The sequence below is a fragment of the Salarias fasciatus genome, chromosome 14 (assembly GCF_902148845.1).
Source record: "Salarias fasciatus chromosome 14, fSalaFa1.1, whole genome shotgun sequence".
NCBI lineage: Eukaryota > Metazoa > Chordata > Actinopteri > Blenniiformes > Blenniidae > Salarias > Salarias fasciatus.
The window spans coordinates 13,740,113-13,758,799 of NC_043758.1; the positions used below are offsets into that span (position 1 = coordinate 13,740,113).

General features: G+C 42.8%; 2 protein-coding genes across 4 annotated transcripts in view; one reads left to right on the forward strand and one right to left on the reverse strand.

Moving 5' to 3' along the window:
* Positions 1-18,687, reverse strand: part of schip1 (schwannomin interacting protein 1) — a 47,269-nt gene that overhangs the window by 21,481 nt on the left and 7,101 nt on the right. Inside the window, exon 1 of one of the 3 annotated variants that reach the window (XM_030109021.1) lies at positions 1,228-1,588. The exons of the other annotated variants lie outside the window; for them this stretch is intronic. Within the exon in view, the coding sequence (XP_029964881.1) occupies positions 1,228-1,257 (30 nt within the window). The 5' untranslated portion in view covers positions 1,258-1,588. Of the gene's footprint in view, positions 1-1,227; positions 1,589-18,687 lie in introns of those variants that run through there. 3 annotated transcript variants of the gene reach the window in all.
* Positions 8,876-11,524, forward strand: LOC115400938 (protein ANTAGONIST OF LIKE HETEROCHROMATIN PROTEIN 1-like). Its single transcript, XM_030109022.1, has 2 exons — positions 8,876-9,064; positions 9,904-11,524. The coding sequence occupies exons 1-2, from the start codon at positions 8,967-8,969 to the stop codon at positions 10,952-10,954; spliced, it is 1,149 nt and encodes a 382-aa protein (XP_029964882.1). The 5' UTR covers positions 8,876-8,966; the 3' UTR covers positions 10,955-11,524.

Below are 18,687 nucleotides of genomic sequence, written 5' to 3' on the forward strand. Positions count from 1 at the left end.
GGCACAAATCCAGCCTCCTGACACGCAAAACACAAATGTGGGGGGGATGCGTCAAGATGAATTCACATGTTTCGCTGAATGATTTGAGTCAATTAGAGGGCAGTTTATTATTTCAAAAACTCAATCCCAAGCATTGACTGTGTGCTCCTAGAAAAAAACCAAGAGTTCATCTTTGATAAATGTTAAACTGCCGTGAAAATGATCATGGTAAACTGACCTAAAAACAAGACAGAAAAAGCAGCTGGACTCCTTACTAAAGGCTTCATATTCATATATGAGAACTTCATTTAAACCCAAAGGAGAAGTTAATCGTTATATGACTGAAATCGGACTTCTCATGTTCAAGTCTCATGTTAGACACTGATGGGAGACTTTAAGTGGACCCACAAGGCCCATCCATCTCCCTGGGAGTCCGCACACTTGTTTCTACCCATCAAAGAAGCTCCATCTTCCTCTCCCACTGTCTCCCCCGGCGTATTCAGCTTATCTCTTCTTCCTTTCATCTACCTCGCTGCTCGTTCTCGCTCTCCATCTCCACTGCATTGCAGATTTTTCCTCCTTTGCAGATCTACTTATAGGAACGCAGATACACAGCCGTGATGCGCTGCTTCTCTTTAATCACAACTGCTTCATTCCCCTCATTCATCTCTGGATAAAGTGAGACGCTGCTCTCTCATGTCCCACCAGAATCATACTCATGAACATGAATGCACACACACTCACAACTCTCAAAGCTACTGTTTCAATATAAACGCTGTCTTTATCATTGGGCTGTGTGCCATACATTGAAAAACGACGATCCTGTTCTGCTTTAGCAGACATTCCAGTTTGGCCGTTCCACCCGAAACCTGCAGTTCAGAGCAGACACTGCATGCCTCCTTGACATGGATTGATGGGACTGGATGAGGAGGAGGTGGACGGGAGGTAGGACATTATTCCCTTGAGTCAAGAGCTCTCTTAGCAACCAGCCAGCCATCAGATTCACAACACAATCACGTAACCACGGAGGACGAGGGAAATACTCCCACACGAATCCGAGTCTGAGCAATGACACACATGTGCAACAATGTCCTCATCTAAAGCGTGACAGTTGATCATTCACAGACTCTGATGGGAGAGGATTAAAGCTTTACAACTACAGCAGCGTCAACACATGTTTGCATGTTTCAGAAGTGCAAAGAAGAAAAGGGATGGATGTGTGATGTGTGGTGTCGCTCTGAGGACTACCTGGTAGGAACAATTCTCCTGGTGGACCATCCTTCACAGCATCCTAGAGCGGAGCGGGCTGAGCTGAGGGGAACTGGAGCGGGACTGGGACACGACTCCCAGCCCTGCAGTGGTATTCCAACAAGGGGACAAGACTGGATCCCACCCTGCCTCTGATCCAAACTCAAAGAATTAAAACGACGACTGCTCTTGTCTTCTTGTCGGTCAGCTGAGTCGCCTTCCTGTCTGTGTTTTCTGCTTGTTTGCTGCTCTGCCTGGTTTGCTAACAGAAAAGGGCAGGGTCTGATCGCTGCTTCCCTAAAGCCGAAAGAGGGAGGGCAGTGAGAGACTGGAGGAGGGGTGTGAGAATAGGAGAGAGAGAGCGAGAGAGAGAGAGAGAGAGAGAGCGGGAGGGGAGCGGTGAAAAGCAGAGTGCGCTCCCGGTCGCTTTTCTCTGTCTGCTGTGGACTGAAAAGGGGGAGGAGCTGTGTGTATGCAGAGTTCAGTGTGGAGGGAGGATGGGGGAAACGGATGGAGGGGACGGAGACTTCTGCATTGTGGGTCATCGTGCTTTTGTTTTTTTCTTTTCATATGGGGTCAAGACAGACTGCGAAAGTGGGTCAGGAAGAAAGACTGGAGAGTGACTTTCACTTTTTGACCTTTATCCTAATCCCCATGACTGCTGAACTTAATCAATAGAATAGAATATAAATAATTTATTAATCCTAGAGGGAAATAATTTTCTTTACAAGCACCTGCATTAAAATATCAAACAGAAAAGAAAAATATCTCACTGCCAACACAGCCGCTAATCTTTTCTATCTTTTTTTCTGATAAAATAATTTGACATTAAAATAACAAATGGCTAGTTTCAAAGTTTTTGTTTTTCAGTTTTGACATTCAGCTGCATTTGTTATTTGTGCATACAAGCGCAGACACCAGACCAATGTGTTGCATGTTCACCTCTCACTCCTCATTGTCTGTTTGTCTTTTCGTAGGATTATAATCTCATCGTGGCAGATGGCGGGTCTATAATCCAGACCAGGCCAACCTATTCAGATAATCTCTCTCTTCTCCGGCTCTCTCCTCATTCCTTCATCCTGACATCCCCACAATGGTCCCATAAATCCAGCTCTGCTGTCTCCTTTGTCTATTCTTTGTGCTGGTTATAAAATTACATCTACTTATTAGTGAACTGCTTCACCGACTGGCTGATAGAGGAAAGTACTGAAAATAATTATTAGATTGAGCTGCTTTTGGTTGATTTTCAGCCATTCCATAAGCAGAAGCCGATAGCACTGAGTTACTAAGTCTCTTGGCTTTATTGGTGTGTGCACTTACTTAATTGAATGCATGAAAGAGTGAGGCAGAGACCGGCTGGTGCAGAAAGTAACCAGGGGTAATTTTCCCAGATTAAAGAGTGCTGCAAGAGATGTAATGAGGTAGTAAATGTAAAGGTTGATTTAAAGTTACTGGGCGAAGCAGCACAAGTCGCAGTGCTGTTATTTTCTTTTTGTTAGTCATGTAGCGACCTGGAGAGGAAGAACAAGTCCTCTGGATTCTCCACATCATGGAGGCTGCAGCAGGAAAAGTGAACAAGCACAACAATGTTTGTGGGTGAATAGAACATCACAAAGATTTTCAGCTGACTGTTCGTCACCTTCATAATCCAAATAATCCCATTGTCGGGAATGTTTTTCTTCCTGTCTCGTTCTAAAGCCAGTGTTAGTTTTGAGGGTGATTTTCTTTGGAAGCAAAACATGAGACTTGCTTTCAGATTTGAGAAACTGCAACATCTATTTGACAGAAACTGTGGCTGTCAGTGTCAATTTTCTCAAACTTTACACCTCCTGCAGTACAGTTTGAGCTGTCCTGATTCCTAGTTAGTCTCCACGGTTAGCGGATCGCACAAAACATAAGACAGACAAAAATCAACAACTCTCTTTTTCTGCTTCTATTTTGGCATGTAGTTTTCTGATTGAAAATGCTAACAACATAAGATGTGCGTAGAGTAACACTGTGTATTTTAAAGAACCACACATATGCAAATTTGCCACGAGGCGCAAATAAAAACATAAATAAAAACAGCTTTTTCAGTTTGCAGAATTACAGCTGTAATCAGAGTTAGAACGGTATTTAAAATAGAAAATGTAACAGATGTTTTTTATCATGTTTAAAATGTAAAAGTTTAAATGTATTTACAGCATAATAAAGCCAATAAATTCACATCATTTGAAAAGAACTTTCCATACTTCCCTATCAAACCTGTCATTTATATCAGACAGCTGTTCTTCACTGACTCATCTTGAGAATATACAACTTTATGGTTCGTAACTGGTATCGGTTGCATTTTGACGCCATGATTTTGTTCTAGTGAAACAGTAAGTGTGCAGAATGTGACATCCTGATAAAATTACACTAAACACCTGTTTCAAGTTTCATTTTTCTTTTTTTCTTTTGGCAACACATTCACTGTTATCTTGTACGTCCTTTCAGGCCAAATCTCTCTATCCCATATTGATCTCTCTGCGGTGACGCTGCTTCTACCGATAAGACCACTCTTGAGTTTAATGACCTGGAAGTGGATCGATGAGCTCCCTGCTCTGATCTCTCTGCTCAGCCCTGCACATCCCTGCTTATCCTTCAGCATGCTGCCCAGCTGGGGCACACTGGACTGTTGCCCATCCTGCGACAGCAACCTTGGGAGATAATTATCACAGTTAAGGTGAGATAAATGTGTTTTTCTCATCAGACCCCCAAAAGCTGTCATAAGCCCATTCAAGGTCACAAGATTATCTACGCTCACAATCAATAAACAGGTCAAAAGACTATGAATCGCCTTTTCTGTTGACTGATGTTGTGATACTGCTCATTGTTTGTGCAAAAGACAGTAGAATTTCATGTAAAGATTTACTAAAATACCAATGATAAATTAGCTTTGGGTTTCTGGACTCCTGCGCTGAACACTTTTCATATCAAGAACAAGATTTCAGGATAGAATTATGAAATGTACAACATACTCTGTACTTAAAGCAGGCTCTTCTTTGAATATATTGGCCAGAATGGGTGTGTTTCTCAGTGTTGGGCTTCACTGTATCCTTTTGACAATTGTGAGATTAAAGAAAAGGCCTAAACCCTTTCAATCTGGGGGAGCTCCAGGGAAAACAAAAGTTGTGATATACGACTGTGCATCTGTAATAAGGTCCTGGGGCCTCACCTATAAAACCCTGCGGGAAAATCTGACAATAATGGTGCGTGGGAACGCAACGCAAACTTCTGTCCGCAAAAAAAATTCGGGAGCCAAAAAAAAGTGCGCCGCACAGCTGTTCGCAATTTCCAAGTCACGGTTTCAAATCCTGCGGAGAACGTGTCGGTGGCCGACCCCACCCACAATCCCGCCCCAACTCCACCCCCTGGCACCATATATGGGTATGCAAATGACTCATGAATGAAATTTGGGTACATTAGACGGTGAAGCGCACGCGCGGAGCCTGCAGATAACCGCGGATCAGACGGATGAAGTGTCGAAAAATTAAGATTTTAATGACATTCGGGCGGGTTGTGTTGAAGCACTCAAATAAAAAAAAAAATGCAACATTTTAAATCTTATTCCAAACATAAAGAAACGAACGAAAACGATAGAAAAACACTTTATGATCAGCCAAATGAGCAAAAGTGTGCATAATCATGGCATTTACAATTTAATCGCACATTCAGCAGAGTAACGCAGCTTTTCCTTTTCCAGGCGATCAGCGTCTCGCTGCAGAACACAAGTGTCTCCGGCAGGTGAGACGCGCCTCATGCAGGTGGATCTGCCGCTGAGGAGGGTTGAGGTGATGCTGCTGCCGTTATTGGTGAGGTGGAGAGCCGGGCTGCTGTCCTCTCTGGAGGACACAGCAGTGGAGGGACAGAGTGGAGCAGGTGACCACAACCTGGTCAGAGCCATCGGGCCACTACTGCTGAAGTGAAAGAAGTGGTCCGACTTGAAGGTGAGTTGTCATAATTCATAGAGTCTCAACATTGCGGAAACACCTTTAAAAAAAAGGGAAAAAAAACTTAACATAAAGATGTAGTGGAAATGGTTGCACAGTATGACTGTGCGTCCAGGCATTATCTAGATTGTTTTTCCTCTGGAGTCAACAGGATTTAATGCGCTGCAGCATAGAGGCTGTGAACCCGGATGATTCGGGGTTCGGATGTCAGATATGGCCATGGCTACATAGCAAACATTTTTTGTGTCAGTTTGCCATTTAATTGTGAACAATTTGAAGTGTGTATCATGAGAAAAATTGTCATACAAAGGGCAGTCGGTATTTGTAAGTGCAGAGACAAAGACATTGTACATGTTTATATGTGATGTGTCTGATTGCTCCCTGTGAACTATTTATTTTGTGTTTATTTTAGAAGATGCAGAAAGGAGATGGAACAGGATGGAAACATTCCAAAGCCTCTGAACATGACTTCCTCACAGTGTCTCCCCTCATGTGCTCATCACCACTCACTGTCTGTCTTAAATGTATATTTAAATTATATCGAACTTATGTCTGTTATTTATTTCGTTATATCTGTCTTGGATCTTGGTGTAAATTATGTTTGATTTATATCTGTCGGCTTCTATCTATTATTTAATTAAATGTGTCTTCCAATTTATTTCCGTTATATTTAATTCTACTTAAATAATTAGTTGTGTCTGTCAGTATATTCCTGTTATGCAATTATATCTAATTTTGCATACAAACTATATTTAACTTTTCCTTGTATGGTTGGGCTTTGTATTTTTCTGCTTTTCTTTCTGCGTTTCTTGCCGCTGCAGCCCTGCAGTTTCCCCATGCGGGACAAATAAAGGCTTTTCAATTCCGTTTCCTTCTGCTTAGTCGTCTCCACGTAGTTTCTCTGAATTGTGCGGTCCCGTACGGCAGCTGTTTTGTTGGCGGTGAGGACCGCAAAGTCACGCGCATTTTTTCCCTTCGCAAAGTGTATATAGGTACCTGCTTTGGCGCAGAGGGGCGGCACCGCAAGGTTTGGGGCTCGTTTTGTGCGCCGCAAGCTTTATAGGTAAGGCCCCTGATCCTGAGAATGGCTACACGACAGCGTTATCTCAAATGAAGTGTCTCTCAATAAGTGTGTATGCTCAAATGAATTATGTGGTTGGTGGATACTGTGAAATCTGCTCTGTCATGTTTCATAACTTCCTGGGAGCGTGGAATAATTCTGCAGGCATGCAGAGTCGAGAACGTCTGTCGGATCTGAACTTTTCTCTCAAGATGCCACTTTGGACAAATCAGCTTTTTTTCAGCGAGAAGCTAGGCCCGGAGTCAATTTTTTAAGCTCCCTGAAATAAAGAGCATTGAAATGCATGTCGAGTCGGCGTTGTGATCTTCCCTCTCCGGTATTTAAATCTTTACAGTTTCAGGCTCACAATAACCTCATGATTCACTCTTTTGAATACAAATGCACAGGACTGCATGCAAGCCCACCTACTCTACCGTGAAAAACTTTGATGCCCACCATCAGGAGCCTGGCGCTGATAAAAGAATCGAAACCACCCCTCTTTCTCTCCTCTGTCACCATGGCAGCAGTCAATCCAAAGACAACCCCCGCTGACCTTCACACGGTTGTCAAGGTTACAATCTGAGTCACAGCACAGGTGGAGATGGAGACAGTTTTTTTTTTTTTTTTTTTCAAATTCACACCGGAAAACAAAACAATATCTCTCGACTCAGAGTCTGAAAGCTCCGCTGCACAGCAAGTGTACAACAGGCACACAAAACCAATCAAATCAGCCAAACGTTGAAAAATAAATATAATTAGGCAAAAGAACTAAATCAGTATAAAGAAGAGACAGAACAAAGATGATTATGAAGGAACAAATAAGAAGGGAGGCAGACTGGAGTTCAGCCTCCCACTCATTGGCTGCATTTTGAGATCTTCAGCTGTCTGTATTTGGAAAGAGATCATTTTGCTGCTCGCTGCTTCTGAGGCCGAACTGGACCAGCAGTAGTTTAACGGCGGAGTCGGAGAAGTAACTGTTCTATTAGGATGTGTCGTAGTGAACACTGAGCTCCCCTCTCATCCTCGATTTCCTCATCTCATCCTGCACATCAAAACAGCGCTCATGTGGGGCTCTGAGTGTTCAGCTCTGCCATGTCAGTGTATTTATAGACGCACAGGAAAACAATGAATATTTAATCACAAGTCAGTGATCAGAGTGACTGATATCGCTCTCTTGAAATGAGTTGGACACAAGTTAAGCTGGAAATATTAGTGTAGGTGGTAAGAAAATGTGCCCTGTAATTCTCTGTATGGCTCATGGAAAATACATGAGTCTCAGCCAGGCTGGAACACCTCCCTCTCTGTTCCCCAAACAGATCGCCCTCTCTGTTAAGCTTCATCCACTGCTCCTTCCTCCCTTTATAGCCTTTCAGTGGAACTACAATGGGCTTTCTTTTCAATACTTTCTCCATCTTCCTCCTCCTTCCCCCTTGTTTTCTGGCCGCCTCGCCGTCTCAGCAGGAAGAGAAGAGCACAGATGCTTTTAGCGGGCTGACATTTTGTGCCAATGTAAAAACACTGCATAGCAAAGCAGGCTGGCTCAGTGTGAGGGCCAGATTCTGGCAGTAATGAGCTCACTCTGACAGGGAGGAACTGATGTGGAAGGCCAGGGAGTGCAGTGGGTGTGAGTGTGGGTGTGTGTGTGTGTGTGTGTGTGTGTGTGTGTGTGTGTGTCTGCGCGTCTTCAGATCAGCCACCAGAGCTTGTTCTAATGAGGTCTGCATGTCTGCAGTTGGTGGTGGAGAGGCTGGAGCATGCTGTGATCACCAGCTTGTATTAATATTTGCTTCACAATCTTAAAGGCACCACAATCCGTTCGCATTTATATTCTCAGTAAACGACTGGCCACGAGTGTGCACTGGTGAAAATCACTGAAAAACAGAAGCTGTGAGTCACAGTGAAGAATAAACATGGACTAAACGAAGGCGTGAAATGACCCCTTTAAATGCTTCTTGCTGCCTTGACAACAGGTGAAAAATGTAAGACTGGAAACACAATGGAGATGCTGGGAAGAAGCACCACTAGAGCTGATTAGAGCAGGCACTCTGCAAGACGGCGTGATGGGTTGATTGATCAGTAAACTGACTGAAATGGTAAATGAGCTTTAAATATATGGGACTTTTTACTGCTTCAGCAGTCTTAACACACTCCACATGATCAGCCTCAGTCCCTCGTTCACAAATACCCCTTTCCCTCTGCAACTAGCAGGTCGAACCGTGTTCTCAACCCGCTGACAAACAGAAGACATACAAACACACTTCCATCCAAAGAGCATGTAATGAGAGAAACTCTGGGTTTTTTAGTGTATTGACCAAGGACAAAGTTAGGGTGTTTTCACACCTGAAAGTCCGGACCACGGTCTGAACTAAAGTATGCGTTTTGTTACATTGTATACATTTGGTTCTGTCTCTTGTGGTTTCACACTGTTACTAACGCAAACGGACCAACAGACCTTACGTGACAAAACTACGTGATGTCGTCATCAACTGCGTGCTTTGCGTGTCTACGTAGTTTACACTGATTGGTCATGTATTGGGCGGGCGTCTGACGTCAGCATGCTGCAAAACGCGGGTCTTCAAATGTAAACAATGAATGAGATGAATGAGATGAATGAGATCGTTTTCCCCACTATTCTATTTTTGTTTATTTTGTATCACCATCAGCGACAGCTTGAAGAGATTTACATAAGTCTGATCCGACGTCGTTTCATGAGTTTTATGATCAGGCGACACTTTTACCGCCGTCGACAGGAAAGGAGACGAAATGCAATCCTGCGAGCCATCACAACACCAACTCGGGAGAAAAGGTATGTGGTATAAAACTTATGAAAACATAAGCTTTCAATTGTGAGGTATTACTTTAACTGCGATAAAATTTCCCGTTCTTGAAAAATCGCTATTCAACACAGTAAGGAACACTTCTAGTGTTCACGTAAGCAGCTATACTGTTAGCCCACCCTGTCCAGGCTGTTGGTTAATATCTGTAAAGTGAGATGAATTGTGCGGTGTAATGTTACTGAATAAGTGCGAAGTCACGACATTGACTGTTTTATACATGAGTGATTCTCCAACTGCAGTCAAATTTGGTTGTGAAATTTTTCATAAAATCCAACACATATTTTTAGAAATATTTTGATTTGTTCTACTTCACCACAATATATACAAACATTAACTGATGGTGGTTGTAATAAAACTACATACATATTATATATTTTCAGTTGCTTTAGTCCAGCATTCAGAGGAAAACAAAGTTCAATTTTGTATCAAGTAAATGAAAAATGAAAAATGGTTTTTGTTATTTCTGCCTGGGACACAAATAGTTGGAGAATTTCCCATATATATATATATATATATATATATATATATATATATATATATATATATATATATATATATATATATATATATATAGTATTCCCATTATAAACTTTTCTTTGTATTGTAAATTAATCTTGATCTTAAATTAATCTTGATCTTAAAATATAAATATATAAAGCCTCACATGGATGTGCTGGTTTGTGTCCTATTGGTCACTATTCTTGCTAAAAAAACACAAAAAAAAACAACTGATTATTTCTTAAAATTACAATTTGTAAATTGCATTTACTAATGTGTTTTTGTCTTTTTTCACTCTTGCTGCTTATAGGAAACTCTGGACCCACGCACGCTGCCATGCTTGGTGGCAGCACGCATGCGACACATGGACAGAGAGAGACTGGCTGCTCAATTTCAGAATGAGAAGAACAACTTTTAGGCATCTCTGTGAACTTCTGCGTCCAAAGCTCACTCGACAGGACACAAGATACCGTAGGGCAGTGCCAGTGGAGCTGCGTGTGGCTGTGTGTTTATGGAGGCTCGCAACAAATCTTGAGCTCCGATCCATCTCTCATCTGTTTGGTGTGGGACTGTCCAGTGCTTGTGTATTCACTCAACAAGTTGTTGCTGCTATCAATGATAATCTGAAGTCACAATATCTACACACACCGAAAGATGCAGAATTTGTGGAAATAGTCAAAGGATTCCATGACAGATGGGGGTTTCCACAATGTGCAGGAGCAGTTGATGGCACCCATATTCCCATTCTGGCACCTTCTCACAACCCAGCTGATTATTACAACCGCAAAGGCTTCTATTCTATAATCCTACAGGGTGTTGTGGACCACAACATGAAGTTTTGGGATGTCAACATCGGCTGGCCTGGGAGGGTTCATGATGCCCGCGTTCTCTCAAACTCATCCCTGTATGAGAGAGGACAGAACGGAACACTTTTGCCAAGTTTGCAGGAAACCATTCAAGATGTTGATGTGCCTCTTGTCATTCTGGGAGATGCCGCATATCCACTGCTGCCCTGGTTAATGAAACCTTACCAAGAGGGCAGAGGGATCACAGCAGAGCAGACTGCATTCAACCACCGCTTGAGTCAAGCCAGAATGACAGTGGAGCGAGCTTTTGGACGTTTGAAAGGACGTTGGAGATGCCTTTTAAAAAGATGTGACTGTGATGTCTTCTTTGTCAGTGACATAGTCTTGGCATGCTGCATTCTTCATAACTTCTGTGAAAGTCATAATGAGGAGTACATCTGCAGTGACAATGATGTACATGATCAAAGGCCGGACCCTGCAGACCGTCAGATTGGTGGTGACAGTGGGGCAAATATCAGAAATGCACTGTGTGCTCATTTTTCAGCTCTGCAGTAAAGTGTGCTTTGGACGTTGCTCATTGATCAATTCAAAGTACAAGAAATACTTGAAAGTGATTGTTACTGGAGTTACTGTTTTTTCACTGTTGTTTCACCAAGGAAACAAAGTCATTATTTTTATCCTCAATGACCTTGTGTTGCTTTTTGTTGAACTCAAACATTTTTTTTCAAAATGAATGAATGAATGTTTTATTTCAAACTTAAAGTTGCTATGAGGAGAATCTACTGACGGCGAAATAAAGACTCTGCTACCCATACATACTTTGAGTTCATCACTGCAGCTGTTCCATAATGTAACTCATTTAACTGAGACAAAGTGAAGTGTCATATTTGTTCTCACTGCTTGTTTTTTCAATATGAAATTTCCTCGAAGATGATGTTAGTCATCTCTCAGTTGAAAAAACTTTGGATTCTGTTTGATAGCATGTAATTTTCTCCTGAATACATAATTTGGATAGTTTTAAAAATAAACCAAAATAAATGTTGCATATTCCTGTAAATGTCATAAACCTTGTATGAGTTCACTTTTTTTCTTGTGCTTGTTTAACATTTGGGAAGCTATCATATTCATTGAACAAAAATAAAGATGAAGAAAGAGTCAAAATTTGAGAAGAAAGTCATTTGTCCAGCTGATTTTATTGATGCTCAGATCATTCTGATTCATTCAAGACAAACACTTCCCTTGTCAAACATATTTGTAATCTTATTTGTTTCTTCACCACACATTTTAACACATGTAACTGTTTAAGATAAACAGAGCCTTAAAGAAACAAACCCAGCTCTTTTACAAACATCAGCATAACTGCCTTTTTATTCTTTAGCAAAACAATGTATTTGAATTGTATTATTTGAACCTATGGTAAACTCAAAAACAAGAAGCCCTCACTGAAGTTAACTGTACTCTTGTATCCTTCTGTTTTCTTTCTAACTCCAAACTTAACTTGAACTTGCCTCATTTTTTTGGCCTTGGCTCAGTGAAAGAAACTACAGCTGCCAGAAGTCCTTTCTGCCACTGCTTATTTCTCCACTTTGTGGCATCTGGTCACAGAGATCTGGTGCAGCCTGTGGAGGTAGTATGTGTGGAGACCTCTGAGCAGCCCATTCTCCTGGAGATGGGGGAGCAGGATAATACTGCTGATGCATGGTTGGACCCCAAGATGTTGCATGCTGTTGTGCAGGGCTTTGCTGGGACTTTGTTTGAATTAATGTCTGCATCATGTTCATGAACATTGAAGTTGTGGCTGCCTGCTGTTCCTGCAGCATCCTAAAGCGCCTCTCTTCAATCTCTTGCTGCATCTTCATCCATTTTTCAAATGCTGCATCCTCCCGTTCCCGTCTTCTGTCTTCTGCTTGGTTTACCTCTTCCATGAGCCTTTTGTAGTCTTCTGTTCTTTCTGCAGTCTTGTTTTTTCTCTTCCTGTGACGACAAACAGATGCTGGGGCAGGCCCTTTTTCCTCGTCAGTGCTCACAGCTGCTGTTTCTCCTGTGGATTTTGAAAAGAGTTACAGTGACTTAAAAATGTGTGTACATCTGTGAATGAGAATAAGTTTGCACAAATGTTAAAATACGATATATTCGTTACATATATTTTAAATAAACCTCCTACTGTGTTTCTGTAATTTATGATGCCGTTTTCCTGCAGTATAAGCTATTGTAGTGTTTATGATGTAACACACCACTTTAGTTGGTTGTGTTTCTGCATACATTTGAAAAAAAGCACGATAGATTTGCAATAGAAAGACAAATAATAAGTAATGTACAGGGATGAATGGATGTCTACTACAAGCGTAGTGGACAAGATGAGCTACTCACCGCTTTCCGAATTGTTTTCGGTGGAAAACGACACCTCCTCAGTCGCTAGCTCCGGCTCACGGTTGGCAGGTGATGCAGACTCAACAACGTTGACAGGTGAGCTAGTCGGACGACTACTTAAAATGCTGTCGAGGTCCTCAAAGAAGGGAAACTTATCCTTTTCAATCGCTGATGCCCCGCTTTTTCTCAGTGCATCCCGCACTTTTGTGTACTGCTGCCGCAGTTTTTTAATCTTTAAATGGCACTGTTCCCCCGTCCTTTCGTATCCACTTTCTTTCATTCTCTCGGAAAACAGCTGAAAAGTTTCTGCATTTTTATGAACTTTTTCAAGTTGGCTCCTTACAAAATCGTCCGACCAGATACTTATTAAGCATTTCGTCTCCTCCTCTCCCCATGTGCTCCCGCGGCTCATTTTGTTTTGGTGATGGCTTTCTTTTTCCGGTAGTTCGTGTCGTAATTTCCTGTCAATGGTAAGAAGGTCCGAACCTTTCAAAATAATGCTTTCACACTGGGCAGGAGCGAGACCGTGGTCCCGTTTGGTCCGAACCGAGACCACCTATTTTGGTCGAACCAAGGTCCGGTTGTTTGGTCCGGACCAGGGTCCAAGGGAGGTTTCACACCTACCATTTTGGTTCGGACCAAACGAAAAAGTCTGAAAGTCCGGACCAGACGAGTTAGGTGTGAAAGCCCCCTTAGATTGAGGATATAACCCCCAATTTTGAGGTTGTAAGACGACCGATTTTACCAACTGAATCACAGTCACCAAATAGAAAATGGACTGCTTTTTAACAAATATGACTAAAAATTAGTTTGTTCTCAATTCACAAGTTTGAAAGAAACGCTCATGAGACGTCCTGTGTTGGTGGAGTTTGTTTGAATTGTGCCATGAACACTGAGAGCCCTTAACAAGCAGCTCTCCAAACCAGCTTTGGTGTCGTTTCATTGAAATCTAAATAAAACCCGACAGGCTGTTTTGGAAGCATTTGTTCTTTGAACTGTATCTACTCTGGTATGTTTATCATGTGTGTGAACTCTCAGATGCTGAATACATCCCCGAGAAGATATTATGACTGCGTTTAGCTTGCAACATTTCTATTGACAGCAAAAACTTCACAGAACCATCCGATGTTGACTGTTTTGTGGGTTTGATGTTAAAAATATGAACGCTTTCATCCAGACCAGAAAACAAAACCACAAGTATAAATACAGCTTCGACTGAGCACCAGGTCAGTAATTACAGGCTATTCCAGTCTTAAATCCAAAACATTTTTACTTCCAGCTATTTGTCTTTGGTGACAATCAACATGGACTAATGACTAATAACACAACCATTAGTCACAGCACTCCTGCACTGTGGTGAAATGATTCTATCTGCATTGTGGGTGCACGAGGAGATGAAAGTGTTCGGTTCTCTCCGGCGACAGATGAAGCCCTCGGCATGACCTGGCACGGCATTTCTTCCGTCTCTCTCCCATCCACACGCAGCCGCGCGCACAAACACAGACACGCAGGCACCCACACCGACAGCTTTAGACGACACGGGCTCAGAAGCACGGAGACAAAAATACCCCTTTTTACCCTTTAAAGTCTCTCCCTCTTTTAGTGCAGGCGTGATTAAACATGCCTCGTATTTTTAGCTCCATATAAACAGACCTAGTTTGCAACCCACTTCTCTGCCACGCGCACACACATACACTATAATTAGGAGCAGAGAAGACCAGTGTTTCATGTTTCAGCTCCACCCAAATAAGCCCCCATATAAACTCGAGTGTGCATGTGTGTGTGTGTGTCTGTGTGTGCACATGCGTGGCAGTTTGAAAGAAGCCAGAAGAGGTGAAAATCTTCCAAAGCATGATTTGCCGCCCTCAGTTTCTTTCTTGTAGCTTTGTAGAAATAAACCTTGTTTTGTTTTTATCTCCCTTCACTTTATTTTACCTATAAAGCCGGCCAGTGGGTTAGTGTGTGTTTGCGTTCGCATGTGTGTAATTTGGCTCAGGTCCGTGGTGGCTGCAGAGTATAGAGTGACACGAGGCTATAACACTGGAGGCCGTCTCCTCGCCGCTACATAAATCCCTATTTCCTCCACAGCACGCTCTGCCACTCACAGCCCGCGCCCCTCTTTGGTAGTTTTCATAGGGTGGAGAGGGGGAGCCAGGCGGAGAGGGGGGAAATGGTCTCCTGCTGTATTTTGGCTCGGTGAGAACATTAGGCTATAATGCCTCCTGACAGCTAGAGGAAGAAAACAATTAGCTGAAAACAGCAGTGGGAACGCTCGTGAAGGACAAGGGGTGTCTGAGAGACAGGGAGTACAGAGAGAGACGAGAAAAGGAGCTGAAGAATGTGAAGATTTGCAGCAGTGTGGTAAAAGAAGGTTGAGCCAAAGCTGACTCTCATGCCAGACAGGATGTAACACGCGCTGAAGCAGAGTTTAACTCTGAGCATTGCATGACGCTTTTACAGACTGCCGTGAACCGTGAGCGAGTGAATCAGAGAAAAAGGTGTGTTGTGTGAGTTTTTGTGTTTCTACCAAGGATGATCTGTTCAAGGAAAAAGAATCTGCAGCCTCAGGCTGTGCCTTTCTTACTAAAACCACCATTCATCTCCACTGCATCAGTGCTTTAATCTGTTTTTTTGGGACTTGACTTCACTGTGGATCATCAAACAACTGTTCATGGTCTCCACCTAAAGTGCTCACGTGTGAAGCTGCCCTTTATCAATACAAAAAGCTTTGGTAATATCAGCATTTATTAGTGGCTATTCACCTGAGATTTCAATATGGGTCACCCACATGAAGGGTAATTAACCCAATGTGGCATTATGGTTTGTTTACTGGTTCAGAGGAAGGACGGCTACAGGGGAGCTGACTGAACTGCACTTTGACACCAGATAAGAACGATTAGCACCACTCCCACTGAGACATCTGACACCTGAACTTAGTAACCCATGATGCAATGCTTCCAAAAGTCCCAGCTTGAAGATAAACACTCTGAGATGAATGACTTGACAATATATAATTGAAGATACACCTTAGTAGCAGCGCCGTCTATTGAGTGTCTTCACTGCTCAGACAAGAATCAGCTGTGGAAATGACTTTGAATCTTGGAGGTCAGTGTGTGGCTCCTCAGTGAAAAATGCTCTTCAAGAGCAAACATGGCTATCTTTGGATTCTGACACACCAGGCAGACAGTTGGCCATCCGTCACTTTTGGCTGATGGGCCAAGTTAAGCTGCCAACAGTGAGAGACTTCACTGGCTGTGCAGCCTTGTGTTTCACTGATTTTACCCATTTAAGGTCGCCTGGTCCAGAGATTTCTATCCTGTCCTCTATTCTTCTTCCACCTTAAAAAGTAATGACAAAGCTGGTAAAAACTTTAAAAGTACCATCCACATCTTCTCTGATTTATTACTGTGTTCTGAGTAGAGTAGATTTTAACAGAAGGCATGGTTATCCATGAGGTTTTTGATCAGCTGGTCTATTCTGAAGCCAGTTCTCTGAGCTTGGGGTGTGTGAGCTTTGGTGTATCAAAAGCGCTTTCTGCAGCTTGAAGTAAAACAAACATTCAAAATAGCAGCCGAGTGCAAAGATTTACGTATTCAAAGCAGCATTCAAATTCACATGGACGCCATATCAGACAGCATTATTCCTTTAGAGAAAAACCCCACATATGGTCAGAGTCCAGCATGAACCTGCTTTTTGTTAAAGGGGAAACAGAGATGTACAGACAGATGTACAGCTGCTTCTACTTTTTGTTTCCCTCTCCAAATATTTAAGCTTTCAGTTACCTACAAAGTCAGAAGACGGCATGTCCAGGCAGAGGACTGCTGTGCCCTGAGCTACAATTACACCTCAAACCTTCAGCCAAACTGTTAGAGCCTGAGCTTCATGATTTTTTTTTCTACTCACATAACATTATCTGTAGAAGACAGACCCAAAGTGCCCTTTTTCAAATTGGTCATGTTCTACTTTACCTGAGTTAAATGCCCAACTTGCTGTGAGGAATCCAAGGTTAAGCTGAGATGAAAAATATTCCACAGACGAAAAAAAAAAAAAAAAAAAAAAAAAGAGAAGAAAAACACATCTACCAACACCGGCAGACTGTCAGGATAGCATGAGAAGAAAAACGATATCCTTTGATTTGATTTAGTGAGGTGAGTTTGTGTGTGTGTGTGTGTGTGTGTGTGTGTGTGTGTGTGTGTCCAACAGGAGGCAGAGCTCTGCTTGACTGTAAAGCCGAGATAGTGCAAGATTTTCTGTGTGTGTGTGTGTGTGAGATTGGGTGTGCGGAGGGCCAGGCGTGCTTCAGCCTGCACATGTAGACACACACACACACACACACACACACACACACACACACACACACACACACACACACACACACACACAAACACAAAGAGCAGTGATCGTGCCTCGAGGGCTGAACCAGACACCAGACCTGCAGCAGCAGTTCTCCACACCTGGTTGAAGCCCCGCCCCCTACATCTGGAGCTTCCTCCTGTTGCAGTGTGCTGATAGTTATTCCTTTCAATCATTTTCCTTTTCATCTATCCTGGCCATCTCTCTTTTCGAACCACTTTGTTTTGTTTTCTTCATTTAGAATCAAACTCAGGCATGAACTTTTTGTACAGTGAGCATTTATAGCCTCTACTACTTGCTCAAGTATTCTTAAACCCTACAATTTTCCGTCTCCTGCCCGCAGCCCCCCTCGCTTGACGTGGCGCAGTCTGAGGCCTGGGTGAAACTGGTAGTTAGGTCGTTAGTGGAGGGTGGCGTCCACAGTTCAACAGCCGAACTGGCACATAAACACAGAGCGCGCAGAACTCAATGAGAGCAACCTCTCTCTGATTTTGCTCTTTTCAATAACCTTACTCTGCTTTTTTCTCCTCTTTTTATTTTCAGCAGCCCTTGAGAGCTTTTCTGCGGCCGAGTGCTCTACACATATTGGTCTGACTCCTGGCCTTTCTACTGTGTAGGTGTGGCGCAATGAGCACGGCGTTTCTGTCAGGTACATCTAATACATCCACTCACAGCTGGAGCTGGACAGAGATAGACCGTCAGATCTGTCCTGAGAGGCAAACAGGCAGCTTGGCAATTCGGAATCTCAGTTCACTTATGAGGTGACTTTGGCAAATGCCATTTTGTAATTACGAATTTAACTTACTTCATTGATCCCATTGGCATGATTAATCCTCTGCATCTGACCCATCTAATTCATAGTCAACGCTAACAGGAGAGGGGATCTGTCCCGGGGAGCTGTCATGGGTTGACCGGTCTTGTTTCAGAGCACGCCTTGGTGACGAGGGTCAGGTGACGAACAACCTGTGGCTTTCACTTCCAACACCGCATGGACTATGGGTGAAGACAGTCCATCGCAAGGCCAACACAGGAACAACCACTCACACTCACCAACAAATTAGAGTCATCGCTTCACCACAAATGTATTTTTTGGGAATGTGGGAGAAAATCAGAGTACCTGGAGCTGAAACCCACACATGCATAGGATGAACATGCAAACTCTGTATCAAGAGGTCCCACATCCCAATACGGACTCAAGTCAGGCTTTGAGGCAAGACCACCATGGAGCCCTCATTAGGATATTCTTACAACAAAAACACTGATAAACTTGATACAACTGAGGGCATCTTGCTTCAACTTCCTAAAGCTAATATACTGTGTATCCTCTCCAGCTCAATTATAGGTTTTGGCTGAAACCCATTATATAGGTACCTGTTTTCATAGACTTGAAAAAGCTTCTCATATTTCAAAATACCTGCTTTATATATATTAAAAAAAGAAAACTAAAAATGGTGCACTGACATGTGAGGAAACAGCTTTGGCAAGTCCATTGGCAGTTTCTTTCTCTGTGTGAGTAAAGCTCTTCCCTGTACTTTTGAAGCAGGAGTGGCGCTGCAGGTCTCAGC